Genomic DNA, 15,019 nt, shown 5'->3' with positions numbered 1-15,019 from the left:
ATATAATGCACTTCCCTTCCTTTCTAGAATGCCGCGTCTTGAAGTCATCTTATTCTCGCTCGGCAGCTGTTAAGTATTCTGGATCCAAGAGCCCTGGGCCTTCTCGACGCAGCAAATCACCAGCTTCAGGTAATGAACAGGAGAGGAATGGATAGTCACAAAAGGGGCAGATCACTCTCCTTTAATTCTCTTTAATATAAATGAGTGGTCTTTCCCGTCCTGTTTGTAGCTAGGATCCAGAACAGCATAGAGATGACGTGATTTTTTAAATCGAAAAATTTAAGTCTGTTTCTCAAAGTTATAGTAAGTGTCCTAAGAAACTTGTTTTGACATGCTTTCTCGAGAACAGTCTTACCTAGAGGCTTCTCCTGGTATTTCCATAGAAGTGTTTCACATTTTGACCAGTGTGAGCTGCATTTTTAATTTTGTGATATTTGATTGTGGGTATTCTCTTCTTTTATTGGTTAAAAACATCCACATAAACCCCTAACAGAACTGTATTTACCTGATAAGTTTCCACAGGCTTTTCCTTCATCAAGCAATTTAATGGTAGCAACGATTATTGTTGGAAAGTAGTGCTACTTATGTCAGAGTCAGACTTAACCTCTAAGTTTCTTTCAGATCCTAAGTCTATATATAGACTTGTCGTAATTTTGTTAGTTTTTTTTTTTTGGCACTTTTAAAAAAATTCAAATATCCCCCAAGTCTTGATATATTGATTCTATAAGGCTTGCTTGTGGTAGTTATGAATAGCTTTGCTGATATCATTTCCCATTAAAGAAAGGACTGTGAAAACCCATGGTTTTACACGTGGGAAGTCTAGAACATGTGAAATACTATCAATAAAAACTGCCTCAAGCATCAGCCTCTCTTCAACTGCCGAGTTTGGGGGAGTTCCTGCAGGTCTGCTGCTTCCTCTTCAGCGCCTGCCCCACTTCCTTGAGGTCGGGTTGTTTTACCTTCTCTCTGTGTGCATGTTTAGACTCGCTGAATAACCGCTCTCCTTACTGTCTCCCCCTTTGTGTATACTGCATGTGCACAGTAAAGAGGGGTGGCCACTCCTCCAGTGCCTACTCTGCAGCCAGATCCCCAGGTGAGCCATGATTATTATGGCTTTGTCGCTCTGCTGGGTTTTCGTTTTTTGTCTTTTGCCACATTTCTGTTTCCTTTTGTTCCGTGTCCGTGAATGTGTCTGGCTTGTACCAGTTACGCCTGTGCAGTGTCACGTGCTTCACACGCTCCAGCCTCCCCTGTCTGCTAGAGAGCCCGTCATCTCCGGAGGATCGCCGGGCCCGTCTGTGTGCGCGCTCAGCACCGAGTGAGCAGGACGCACGGCGCTTCAAGGGGTCCTCTGGTTAATTTTGGAAAACAGTCTGTTATTGAAAAAGGCTCTGGGTTGTTGGCAATGTGAAAATGGCCACAGAAGCAGTTAGACTCTTCTCCCTTCCCTCCCCGCCCTGGGTTAATAAGCCCAGCATTCTCTAAAAATATTCCCAGTGTGAATATTTTTAACCAAAAGCATCGCTCTGATGTTAAGCTTATTTCAAATCATATTATGCTTTCTGTAAAGCACCTTAAATGCTGGGAAAGCTAATATCACATGAAATTTGCATAAATACACTTAAGTGACTTTACCAAATGGTAAATGTAGACTTTTGTCAAGTTCTTAGCTTTTGTTTTAGTGATAGGTTTACAGGTGCTTATCATATAAGTAAACTAACTAAATAAAAGTGAGAGAGTGATTCTAGGATCAGGTATTATGATTGGTCCAATTTTGTCTCTCTGAGGTCTAAAGAGGGAAATTAAGACACTGAATCAAAAGCATGTTTCATAGCCATACTTGTCGTGCAGACCAGCTGCTTCATAACATAGTCTAATAAATGCATACATATTTTAAACTAGAACTTAGAATGCTTAGAAATTGATTTAAAAAGCATCTTAGCATTCCAGTACCTCAGATTTTCAACTGAGTCCATGTTTGGATTTGAGTTAAAAAAGTTTACCTTAAACTTTTAAGTTGCAAGATATAAATCATACTTCAGAGGTAGATGCCTTCTTTATAAGAGATTAATTCAGAAGCATGTTCAGCACATAACTGCAGTTACAGAAAACTGAGAGAGAGTTTTGTTTTAGCAAAGCCGTGGTACCCAGAAGTATAACTCATTTTTATAGACTACTTGCTGAGGTATACCTGCTACCGTTTAGAACATTCCATGGGACTAACTGGAATTTCAGACAGAGCGAGTGACTTTGTAAACATCATGTTGTACTTTTTCAATCTTGGGACGTAAGTGCTCCCGTAAGTGACGTCTTCTGGTTGACTAAATTCCTCAACAAAACTCCATTAATCGAAATAGCTAAGTGGTGTGTGATAAACACAAAGAAATTAATCTGGATAACACAAGGGGGTAAATAGTTACCGTAATTGAGTCTTTAAAATCCTCACTTTTTTAGGTTTCTAGCTTGTGGATCTTTCATAGTCCTCCAAGATAAAAGTGTTCAGAGCAAACAAACAAGCAAACAAGAAATCTTCAAGTTTATTTCTTACCTTACAGTGGAGGTGGGTGGTGGGTAAGATCCTTATTTGGGAAGAGAAGATCCCGGGTGTAGTGAAGGAGTGGAGCTGCCCACTGGACACCTTCCTGTTGGTGGCACCAGGGCAAGAAGGGAGGGCACAGTGGGGCCCAGGTCCCGCTTACCCTCCCAGAGACTGGAGAAATGTGCAGATGAATGAAGGACTTCTCACTGGAGAGCATTTTTCAGAACCTTTCAAATGCTATCAGAAATGTAGAGGGCTATACATGACTGAATGTCTCTTTAGGATGGGAGTCATTTGAGGGTAAATGTGGACATGTAGTTACTGATCCCAGTTAAATCCCTGGCAGTGAGCTTTCTTCAACTATGTTTAGACAGAAGGTGTGTTCTTAGAGAGATTGGTCTGGGACAGAGATTACCACTTGCAGGAACCAATTTTTCTTCTTTAGTCCCTTTTCTATCACTGTTCCAAGGAAATCTTTGATACTGAAGTGGCGCCTGAACATCAGTGAAAGTTAACAGCACTCAGTGAGTAGAAACTAGTGACCTGAACAGACTGCTGTGTGGAATGAAGGAAAAAAGGAACCAAACTCAGTGTCAGCTCATAGCAAGCTTATTAGTTCATTGGTCATAATAATCTCTATTTTGTGTGAATTCCCATCCCCAGTTCCCTTAAAAGGGAATTTTTAAAACAGATAGTGTTAATTGAAATGGAACTTTATTGAAAAATAATCAGGGCTGTTGAATACTCTTCGAAGTTTCTAAGGAATTGTGCAGTTAACTTGTGTTGTACTTGCACTCTGAATACCCACATATATCTGTTAAGAAAATCTAGATAACTGACAATTATTTATGAATGAGTGGTTTTGGACTAGAAAAATGAAAGTTTGGTAATTTTAAAATCACTGGAAAAGTTTTTCATCTCTACTGAATTTTTACAATGAGCAGTACAATAAACAGACATGACTGATTCATCTAATCACAAATACTTTTTTTGTATACATATGTTTTTATTGAAGTATAGTCAGTTTACAATGTGTCAACTTCTGGTGTACAGCATAATGCTTCAGTCATACATACACATACATATATCTGTTTTCATATTCTTTTTCACCGTAAGTTACTATACGATATTGAATATAGTTCCCTGTGGTTCCCTGTGCTATGCAGTATAAACTTGTTGTTTATTTTGTATATTAGTTAGTATCTGCAAATCTCAAACTCCCATTTTATCCCTTCCCACCCCCTTCCCACAAATACTTCTTGATCCAGAATTCTACCTCCATTCAAGGACTGGGGCTCACTTTTTTGAGTCACCTATTCAGGACCTGCATTTTGCAGTTTATACTTACTAGCATCATTTAAAATAACAGTTGCCTGCTCCCTTGAATCAAAAATATTTTTTTAAAAGGAAATGGACTTTGCTTTTCCTTCCATAGAGATGAATGGCAGTTTTCATCTCTTTGGGGCAAAAGCATTGAAGATTAATGATAAAAGGGGTTACGAATATTCCTTAGAAGAGAAAAAAAAATACACTGATACAAGATGTTAAATAATAGTTTTGTGAAATTACAGCAGAAGTGCATCCCGGTGATACAGTTAGGAATAAGCAGGGGTCATAGTGAGACTAGATCTACAAATTAACCCTCCCCTTGAAACAGCAGTGACCATCCTCTTTCTCACATAGGCTCTAAATTGAACTTTTAAAGTATATGGAGGTTTGGAAGAGGGTGTACAAAAAAACCAACAAGATTTGCTAAGAAGTAATGGGGAAATTCAGCTGAGAAGAAAAGAAAATGGAGGGAATTAGAAATAACTAGTCTGGATTAAAAAGAAATTTGAAGAGTGTCTTTTATGACCTTCAAACAAATAAGGGAGGTTTTTACAAGGAAGATGACCAGTAACCTTTTTCCATTAAGAACATACTTAGAAAATGTGTTTGAATTATGGTGGAGTTGATTTGGGGGAGCCATAAGAACGTCTTGGTCATTCAGGTTGGTGTATACCAAGATAGTGGACATTGGACATTGGGGACAAGCTTCTTAGTAAACCATTACAGATACAACGGCCGCTCATTCCCTTGCTGGCTGGCAGGCAGGATACACAGACAAGTTCTCGTTCACATCTCTTAACTCCATAATGTTTTATATATTTGCTTCTGTCACTGTTGGAAAACTATTATTGAAAATAATTGTAGTTTCACTGCTTATTTGTCTGATCCTCTGTCTGTGATGCAGTAAGATACATTATTTTTGCTTTTTTGCTGATTTGCTATCTGCTTGGAGCTTTCAGTGACTCGAATCTCCATTGGAGCTCTGTTGTGCGTGTGCTTAGTGTTTTCACACAACCTCGTTATTTGGGGTTTTAATGACTCTGTCTCCTTTGTTGTCTCATGATCAGTTAATGGAACTCCCAGCAGCCAGCTTTCCACTCCTAAGTCTACGAAATCCTCCAGTTCTTCTCCAACTAGCCCAGGAAGTTTCAGAGGATTAAAGGTACGAAATAGGGTATGTGGCATGTTCGTGAGATTTTTGTTATTTTGAGTTGTATAGTTTAGGAGTTAATCTGTTCAGGGGCTTGGGTGCAGTAACAAATCAAGAAAAGAGTTAAGGATTTGGAGCCAGGAAGACCTGGCTTTGGGTCCTGTGTCCTGTTTCATCTCGGACTTTGGGTCAACACACTTAACTCCTCTGAGCTTAAGTGTTTCCATCTCTTAAATGGGAATGTAAGATTATCATTAGGGTTGAACATAATGTGGTTTGTTTTATATAAATAAACAACAGTTTTCCTATTATCAAAGCAGTTTATGATGGCAACATCTTGGAGAACACCATGATTCTTTTCTTAAAATGTCATTTAAAATCATGATTTTAATATTGTTACCATAATTTGACTTTGTGAAAATCTAAAGTAGAGTGAATTCTAGCATAATAGTTATATACATAAGTAGTAACACAAGAAAAATATGTCCATTTTGGTGAAGAACTTAGAAATAAATCTTAGGTCTAGATGGTGATGGTGGTGGCCTGAAAATGTAAATAGTAACTTTAACATGATTAAACAGTTGGTTTAACAGTCGTTTTATCTCATAGAGAAGAAGAATGATGAGCCAAGCCAGATTTACAGGATTTCAACAAGATTGATTTGATTTAATAGCTCTCAATAATTTAAATTTATAAGAGGAAATTTACCTGATAAAATAGCAGTATGTGATTGTTCTTAAAGATTGAAAGTTTTCTTTTGTAGAATCGATGAAACTGTCTGTATGGTCATGTACTTTAAGAAGACTGGGAGGTACTCAGTGCTGTGATGTACACGTGTATTAACTTTTATTCCCTTGGGAGTGTTTGGTTGACATCAGAAATACTTTCATTAGGAATCGAAAGTTGGTTGCCTAAGCCCTTCAGATATTGTCCGAGTGGGTTTGTTTATCCCAAGGATGTTGGAGAATGTTTTTCCCTAGTGAAATGAGAGGTAAAAGCCCCAGCATGCCTGGTGAATGAGGGATGAGAACCCAGCAGGCTGGCGGGGCAGTTGGTCTGAGGGTCCTCCCTGCCTGGAGGGCTCTGTCTTCCACCTGACTCCCAGATGCGTTTGTTCTGTCCTAAGACTGTGTGTCTGCCTCTAGAGTGAACTTGCATGATTTTTGTCTAAGTGCCTGACATCAAAAAGAGAAAAGAACATATCGTCTGTTTTTGTGCCTGTTTGCTTAAGTATGCTGGGACTGAGACCAGTAGTGAGTTTGGGATTTGGAGCATATCACTCTCAGGAACCTCTACGTGCTGGAAACTCTTTATGCTTAGCAAAAGAACCAGGCATTTTCTGAGGTGCTAAATTGGCTTAGATCAGTTCACAATATGGTTTCCATGGAATTCTTAAATGTTAACTCCAAAAGAAAAGTTATGTCAATTAAATCAATTAAAAATCACGAATTCTTTTCAGCTTTTCTTTCCCAACTTTTCCCCAGAATAGACTGAAGGTGCTCTGTTTTTTTAAAAAAAATTTTAGTTGAAGTATAGTTGGTTTACAACGTTATGTCAATTTCTGGTGTATAGCATAATGTTTCAGTCATACATGTACATACATATATCCCTTTTCATATTCTTTTTCATTATATGTTACTGCAAGATACTGAATGCAGCTCCCTGTGCTATACAGTAGAAACTTGTTGTTTGTCTATTTTATATGTAGAGGTTAGTATCTGCAAATCTTGAACTCCCAATTTGTCTCTCCCCTCCTCTTTCCCCCAGCAGGATGTGCTCTCTTTTTAATCCGGGTAACTTTCAGGAGAACTGAAGTGAAAATCAAGTTGATTCACCCCTTTTCCAGTTTCAGTTGTTACATCATTCATCAAAGCAAAAGCAAGTGGCTCCTAGTCCTGGTAATTGTCAGCCGAGGGCAAACCAGCATGAGCTTTCCTGTGGTCCACCTGCGTGGACCACTTGTGCTTCTCCCCCGGCTGTTGCTGTAGACAGGGTTGTCCCTGCTTACCCGGCATCTTGGTTATTTCCCCCTTTTTGTTGTCTGTCAGTAACCTGGGCCTCCATCTTTCTTCCTAGTCCATCTTCAGCTCTCAGCTGAAGATTGTCCTTTTGTGTTGTTGCCACGAGGTCAGTTGGTGCTGCTTGCTGCTCTGAGTACACATCCATCCCTTCACACATGCACACAGACTACAAGTGAAATCCGGAGTGAAGATTCGTGGAATTTTTAAAACTATACATTGTATTATTGCTGAGACATTACATAAAATTGTCCTCACCAGACAAGGTGTATCTTACTATTGTAACCCTAGCATTCAGCACTCGCAGTTCCTTGGCACAGAGGAATTGCTCAAGGATGACTTACTGCTGCAAAAAGAGATGAAGAAGGTTAAGGGGAATGCCGATTCCTGGTCAAGACTGAAGATGAGATTACCAGTCAGATATCCTTCTGTGACCCGCCCCCCAACCTTCCCTTTATCCTCCACCACACCTGAGGCTTGGCTAACAGCTGTGAGACCTGTTTTTGTTTTTCTTTTGATCATCTGTAAAATAAGGATGTTTGACTTTAAATGACTGCTGCAGCGCGAAGACTATGGTTCTTTAAGTTGCAAAAACCTGTCTGGGAAGCTGAGGAGTTGTTTCTCTCCCTCTCACTTAAAAGCTGATAAAGAATCACTGAATCTTACGTTAAATATTAGCAGCTAAAGAAACCTCTGTCGCACGCATCAGCTGTTAGGACACGTGCTGAACCTCTCTGACCCCTGTCTGTGCCCAGTGACCATGCCTTGGGGACATTTCATCTCATTGCAGTGCCCTGCAATGCACGCTGTGTGTTGTCCTTGGGATGGAAACCTTCTTCTGAAAGATGGGGCATCTTAGTTGTGCTCCTTGCCGTACAAAATGCCCTCGTTTCGATGTCATTGTGAAGCTCTAGTCAGCATCTGTCCGCGTTTGTGTCATTTTCTCTATTCAGAGGCACTACAGATAGAGAATTACAGATAATTGCCACGCGTTAGTGCTGTGCTTTTTCCTTCCCCTTCATTGAAAACAGCTTATTAAGATCAGTTAGGAGGGATGTCTGACAGCAGCGGCTGCTTTTCATGGGCGGGAACTCTTTACCACTATTTGTCCTAGTTAGATGCTTTTGTGGCTTTGGGGGTAGATAATCTTTTTCCAGAGATGCAGAGGATTGACAAAACCAAGCTAACCAAGCCAGGACAGCACATGTGGTAGTTGACATTCACATCTTTCTGCTTCCCGTTTTGGCAGATTTTTATTTTTGGGGGGGTGCTATCCATGTGGGCACAATGTGGTGGCCAGTCAGTGACATGGTGGTGTACAAGTTACTAAAAGAATTTACTAGAGATAAAGTATGAGAATAGAAAGAGTTTATTAGGGGTACCCCACCATAGACAACAGTTGGTCACTCAGACAAGGGGTGCCTGTGGGAGCCCCGAGGGCCGGTTGTTGGGGTCTTTTATGAGGTCGGGTCACAAGGTGCCTGATGGGCTTGTGCACAAGGCTCTGATTGGTTGCAGATGAAGTAAGAGATTTAGCGTTTGTGTAGGGCGGTGGGGTTTATGACTCTGGTAGGGTGGGCTGAAACAAGCCAGCCTGAGCTATGGTGAGATTAGGCGTTACCTAGGGCTATTAGTTTGTTAGGGGAAACAGGCCCAGTAAAGAATGTACTTTATGTGTCGAGGGATCACAGGCAGATGTCTGAGAGCCCAGGAGTGGGGGCTGTTGGACTTTGAAGGACTTAAGTTGTCCCAAAACAAGATCTGAGTTTTCCTTAGTAGGGAGTTAAGCCATTAAGTCAGAGGGAAGTAGAATCTGATACTCGCTGTGTTCACAGAAGATCATGCTCTTTAAGGGGCTGGACCGAAGCCAGGAGAAGAAGAAAAACTTTCCTTAGGTTGTGAATATTTTTTGCAAGGTGGGGGTGTTAAGAAATAGAGTGGCAATCAAGTAATTAAGGTTCTTGAAACCTAAAGCTGAAAGATGTCAGGACAACCAAGAGTTAGTTGTACCTCAGTTACAACTTTTTTGTTTTGCTAGGTAGTTACCTAAAACCACAGAATGTGGAAACTGGAAGTGGTCTCAAATCTTCTAATCTGTCTTCATTTCATAGGTGGAGAAACTGAGGTTCAGACATGCGGTGTGACTTGCTCAAGGTCCCAGTGGCCAGCTGGGATTCCTGACTCTTTCAGGGTCTCTGTCTCTAACCTCTGATGCCCCTCCCCACCACCCATCACTGGCAGGTGCACTTCTGTGATGCAGCACAGGCACCCCTTGGAAATGCTGTGCTGTGTAGGTCTTTTGGGAGTGTTGGTGCCTGGGTTTAGATACACACAAATGATCTGAATGAAAACGGGTTGTGAGATTGGGAAAGGAGGAAGGAGGGTTAGGGAAAGGAGAGGGGGTACTGAGGTGCAGGGGAGGGTGGTGAGGGGAGGTGGAAAGATAGAGAGGAATGCCTGTTGACAGCTCTTCCTGTGAGACTTGGCAGAGGAGATTATTCGCACGGGTCTAATGGGAGTTCTTTTCAAGTGAAATGGTCACGTTGTGTGACCAGCACTTCTCCCCGACCCCTTAAATCTTTAGCGAAATGATAAAGGTCACAGTAGGTGAGGGTTATTGGTTCTCTTTGGAAGCCAGCAGTGGAACTGAGTATTGTCAAGAGTGGCACAGGTTGGAAACAGATGGTGTAGTCCAGGCCCAGCAGGTGCGTGGGGCCCCGGACGTGAGATCATGTTACGTGGTGGGCCTGTGATGGAAGCCATGTTGTGAGTCCAGTGGCTTAACTGGTCTTTGCGAGCAGAGCCCATGCTCGTGACCACACCTAGCCCCAGGGACAGAGTGAGAGAGCAAGGCCAGTCTGTTAAACAGATGATTGGAACTGCATAGTTGGACCAGAAATTCATAAAATGAGTTGCTGGGGCCATGGGCTTCTTCCCAGAACTTAATCCCGAGGGATGAGAAGTTGGCTTTGCTTCCATATGGATTGAGGGAATCTGGCTTTTCTAAAAGACAAGGCCACTCACAGTGATAGTCACGTGGGGAGGAGGCATTTTTGCCGCCAGACTTGAGCTGCCTCTGTGACGGTGACTCCAGGCTCCCAGCCCTCAGGCACACGAGGAGCCCACAGCCTTGGGGTGAGGCTAGTTCATGCCAGGTCCTACTAGGCCTGGGCCAGGAGGGTACATGACTCCTCAGGACTCTTGTTTATCTTTCTTTTAATCTCCTTACTTAACTAAAATTTTCTGTTCCAGTTGGTCTCAGTTAAGCTAAGGGATCCCCTTAGGCCAGAGATGGCACCCCCCCGAGTGTGCAATTTCACAAGAAGAGAGGCTCAAAGAAGGGTGTCACCCAGAGCCCCGTTGTCCCAGGTGGACACAGGACGGTGCTGTGGTTCTGCGGGTAAACCCGGAAACCAGGGTGCCCGGGTTTCATCTGGGCTTGGCCCCTCACGAGCTGTGGGGCCTTGGGCAAGTCACATCACCTTTGTCTGTCAAAAGGGGGATGCATAGGCCCTCAGCACAGGTCTGAGGTGAACTAAGTGTAGAGAAAGAGCCCAGAATAGCTTTGTTGTTCTTTCTTTACTGTAAGTCTTGGGGTTTCCAGGTTCAGCTTTCACATGAGGGAGGTTTCACTTAGGAAAGCATGTTGATGTGCAGTTGGGTAGGAGAAGGAAAGAGAAAGTGAGAGAAGTCAGACTCCAGGTTTAACCACCTTCTCTGCTCTTGTTCCCATTTCCCCTCCCAGCTGCACCTTCGTCTCTGCCTCCCTGCCCTGCACAGTCCAGCCCTATTAGTAATCTGGGTAATTCTATTAGTAACAAGTTATCCCAGAATTTAGCATCTTAAAACAACAATACAAAATTATTTTCTCTCAACAATTCTTGTAGATCAGGAATTCAGGAGCAGCTTAACTGAGTGATCTGGCTTAAGATCTTTGATGAGATTGTGGTTGAGATGGACACCAGGGCTGCAGTCACCAAAGGCTTGAGTGAGAATGGAGGACCCCCTTCCAAGGGGGCTCACTCACTCAGTGGCAGGTTGGTACCATGGGCCGCACCCCCTCCCCCCATAAGTTGGTTTCAGTGTCCTCAGAACACAGCAGCTGGCTTTCCCCAGAGTGAGTGACTTGAAAGAGAGGGAGAGTGCAGGCAGAAGTTCCCCGTCCTGTGACCTAGCCTGGGAAGTCAGACACCATCATTTCCATGATAGCTTAGCGGTCATAAATGCCAGTGCAGTTCTGCATTGGAGGAGGCTACACAAGGGCATGAAAATCAGGAGGTGAGGCTCACGGGAACCGTTTGGAGGGTGGCTCCCACACCCCTGCTCTCAGCTTTCCTCTTGCCCAAGGTTTCTTTCCTAGGCTGCCTCTGCTCTCCCTTTGGAGGACGACAAAACTCTCTCTCCCCATCAATCTCACTGCTTTGTTCTCCTTCCGGTCCTTTTGTTCTCCAGACCCATCATTCCCTGCGCATTCCTTTCTCTCCTCTTCAGATCCTCGAATCCCACCACCACTGACGTTTTCTTGTCTTAATCCGCATCTTCCTGATCCCGCCTCTTCTCCTTGACCTCAGCCCGTGATCTCCTGTTTCCTCTGCCCGAGCTCCTCCCAGTCCCTTCAGTCTAGCTGATAACTTCCCCTTTGGGGCTATTGACTGTGCTGCTTAAATCACAGCATTTTCTTTGGGACAGATAGGCGGTAAAGAGTACTAAATGTGTCATCAGCTGCCAGACGGATGAAGAAAGCACTTCCCTGAAATTTAATTCATCATCCATGTCCTGGTTTAAGACTTTCAAGGCTGTGGTAACTCAAGGCTTCAGAGTCAGGGGCACATCTGTGGACACTGGGGAATAAAACGCCTCGTGTTTTGATGCCGAAGCGTGTGCCCAGGGGCTGTCTACTGTGAGCATTCCTGTTGGTTGAAAGAAGAAAGAAAAAAAGTACATTTGGAACATTATCCAACATCTTGAGATTATAAACTGTCTGATGTGCTGATGTTTTATCTGATGATGTCTCGTGGGTCTGCTGGTGGTGAAAGATTTTCCAGATTTGTGAAGTGTGATGAAAGGGCTGGTAGTATCTCATCCTGATTGGCAGAGCTAAAATGTAACTCTTTGACCTTCTGAACTCAAAACTTCTTTTCAAAGCCGTGAAATGTAAATCCACGGTAGCTTCTGACCTTCAACGTTTTCGCTTTTCCCTGGAGCTTTGGTTTTTCTTGGGTATTTAAAACTAGTTAATGGTCTTCAGTACTTTTATACCCTCTTTATTACCCCAGGAATGTGGGGTGGTGACTTCATCTCTGAGCGTAATTGATTTTGTTGACAAAAGCAAAAGAAAAAGCAGGACCAAGCCGTTTTGAAGACCTCCGTGCCCTAACAAAATAAATCATCGTAATGAACCTCAGGCTCTGTTTGAGGTCAGTGATTTGTACATTGTAGTTGCTCAGTAAATGGAGGCATTTGGTGGGTAAATGGCTCAGTTGGGCAGAAGCCCACTTTGTGGGGATGGAGGGAGCATTTGCCAAGCAAATCAGCATATAAGTAGGTCAATTGTAAAAACTTCATTTAAATGTAAGTAGCATGTTTGTTCATCTTCAACACCCCCTTATTCGTGAAAGTGAGTCATTAGGAATTCTTCTCCGCATGTTAGGTAACTGGGTGGCGTTAAGACTTAGGGGTTGTGGCTGTGAGCTGACCTGGGCCAGAGCCGGACGTGGGTAGCTCCGTAGTTGGGGCTGGGGAGACGGGCACCTCTCCCACCTTCCAGGCATCCCGGAAATCAGTGATAACCTCACACCGAAAGCCTGCAGGCATGCTTAGCAGGTGGGCATGGCCATGCCACCTGCTGCTCACAATCCAGTAAGCCAGCGCTTTGCTTGAAAGGCTCACTCCTACGGTTGGGATGAGACTCTGCTGGTGTTGGCGGGCCGTGTAGTCAGGGGAGGGGGCAGCAATACTCAGGGGAAGGCACAGGTCCGCAGCTTCCACACAGCCCTGTTCATAGGCGGGAGCTGGCTGCTGCCTCCACCCGGGCACACGAACAGGCGGTGGGTTCTGTTTACCACTGTTCGCCTCTGCTAACCAGTCACACGTCTCACGCACCGAGACCCCTTTCAGCTGTGCTCAGTGGAAACAAATCTAAGATACGGCTGCAGGTGAGACCACTTTGTGCGCTACCAGCCCCTAGGCGCTGATTCAGATTAGTTGTTCTCATATCTCATTATTAAAACCGAAGTGTTTCAGAGTCTGCTGTCACAAATCCAGTACAAAAGTGTTAAAGCTTCTGTTTTTAAATGGTTGCCTAATTTACACTGACTTTCCTTCTAATCAATGGAACTGATGTTTCTGATACTTAAAAAAAAAAGCCATAAAAATGATAATGGAAGCAAATCTATTTACAAGTAATATCTAGTATACTGATTTAAAAAATTCTTTGGTACATTTCAGGGGGTGTCTTATTAAAGGAAAATTTTTCTTAAGATTTCTATGTGAGGAAAGGCTGTGAATTTACCAACTTATATATTGTTTGACTGAATTATAGGAATGTGACTGTAGTTATGTAATCTGAAAGCATGTTCTAAATATACTACAGTGAGTATTTTAATCAGTGAATCTGGTGTAGGGTGGCACCCCTGAGTTACTTTAATAGCCTTGCAAGACTTCTTTCCCTGAGCTCTTAGAGGAGGTCATAGTGTGAGACTAGCCAAATAGCCCCTGGGCTCTGTAGTCAGACTTGGATTTAGATTTTGAATCCACATTTGCTGTGGTGTTTGGGCAAGTTATATAACCCCTCTGAGCTTTTGGTTTCTTCACAGACCAACAGAGATGGTGATAATATATCTAATTTATGAAAGTACTCATTTTAGGACGTGGCATAAAACAGGCATTCAATAAACTGTAATGAGTGTCTTCTTTCCTTTTCTCACAAAGAGAACATTGTTCTTGGGCTGTAGGTGACTCTCAATGTTTATAGACTGTCGGATGAGTGACGGAGAGAACTTAAATAGGATAACTGAACGATTAATTACAGTTACTGCCAGAAACTTCCTCCACAGAGGTTTTCTTTTTTTTCTTTTGTTGTATATGTAGTTTTCTTTTATATATATATATATATTTTTTTTTAATTGCAGTAGTCAATTTACAGTGTGTCATTTTTCTGGTGTACAGCACAATGCTTCAGTCATACATGAGCATACATATATTCGTTTTCATAGTCTTTTTCACTGTAAGTTACTACAAGATATTGAATATAGTTCCCTGTGCTATACGTTATAAACTTGTTAATCTATTTTATACATAGTAGTTAGTATCTGCAAATCTCGAACTCCCAATTTATCCCTTCCCACCCCCTTCCCCCACTGGTAACCGTGAGTTTGTTTTCTTTGTGAGTCTGTTTCTGTTTCGTAAATAAGTTCATTTGTCAGAGGTTTTCAACCTAAGCTACACATTAGATCTGTGGAGCTTTAACAAATGCTGACGCCTGGGCTCTGCATCCAAGGACTCTTTAATAGGTGGTGCAGCCTGGCGATAGAATTTTTCAGATCTTCCCAGTTGATTCTAATGTACAGCCAGAGCAGAAGACGTCTGCTTTGTAACAACCATACACTGGGGTTTACTCTGCTCTAGAGTTTCAAAGTGTAAGAGGTTGGAGAAAAAACTTCCCTACGAAAGTTCTTGTAGACCAGAGGTTTATTTGCTTGTGCCCAAATTTGGCCCATTGCCTGCTTTTCTAAATAAAGTTTTATTGGAACACAGCCATGCTCATTTGTTTCTGTTTGGCCTCTGGCTGCTTTCAAGCTACAGCAGCAGAGCTGAGTGGCTGTGACGGAGACCAGATGACCCACAAACACTAAACTGCTACTCTCTGGCCCTTTACAGAAAATGTCTCTGACCCCTGCAGTAGGCCACTTAAAAATGGAGTGCCGTTTTCCAAGATACTTTGAGAAAGTCAACTCACCCCGCAAGTATATCTGCTGGATTCTG

General features: G+C 42.7%; 1 protein-coding gene across 10 annotated transcripts in view; it reads left to right on the top strand.

The window, feature by feature from the left end:
- The window catches only part of DCLK2 (doublecortin like kinase 2), a 136,308-nt gene that overhangs the window by 86,949 nt on the left and 34,340 nt on the right, over window positions 1-15,019 (top strand). For 4 of the 10 annotated variants that reach the window (XR_010382911.1, XR_004140739.2, XM_031464923.2 and 1 more), the window contains exons 4-6: window positions 28-129; window positions 1,043-1,093; window positions 4,936-5,042. Coding sequence is in view for 8 of the 10 variants with exons in the window: in XM_031464923.2 (XP_031320783.2) it covers window positions 28-129; window positions 1,043-1,093; window positions 4,936-5,042 (260 nt within the window). In the remaining 2 variants the exon portion in view is untranslated. The remainder of the gene's footprint in view (window positions 1-27; window positions 130-1,042; window positions 1,094-4,935; window positions 5,043-15,019) is intronic. The other 6 variants (XM_031464936.2, XM_064490967.1, XM_064491070.1 and 3 more) reach the window with 3 other exon arrangements.

The sequence above is a fragment of the Camelus dromedarius genome, chromosome 1 (assembly GCF_036321535.1).
Source record: "Camelus dromedarius isolate mCamDro1 chromosome 1, mCamDro1.pat, whole genome shotgun sequence".
Taxonomy (NCBI): Eukaryota; Metazoa; Chordata; class Mammalia; order Artiodactyla; family Camelidae; genus Camelus; species Camelus dromedarius.
This window is presented reverse-complemented; position numbering and strand designations above follow the sequence as displayed.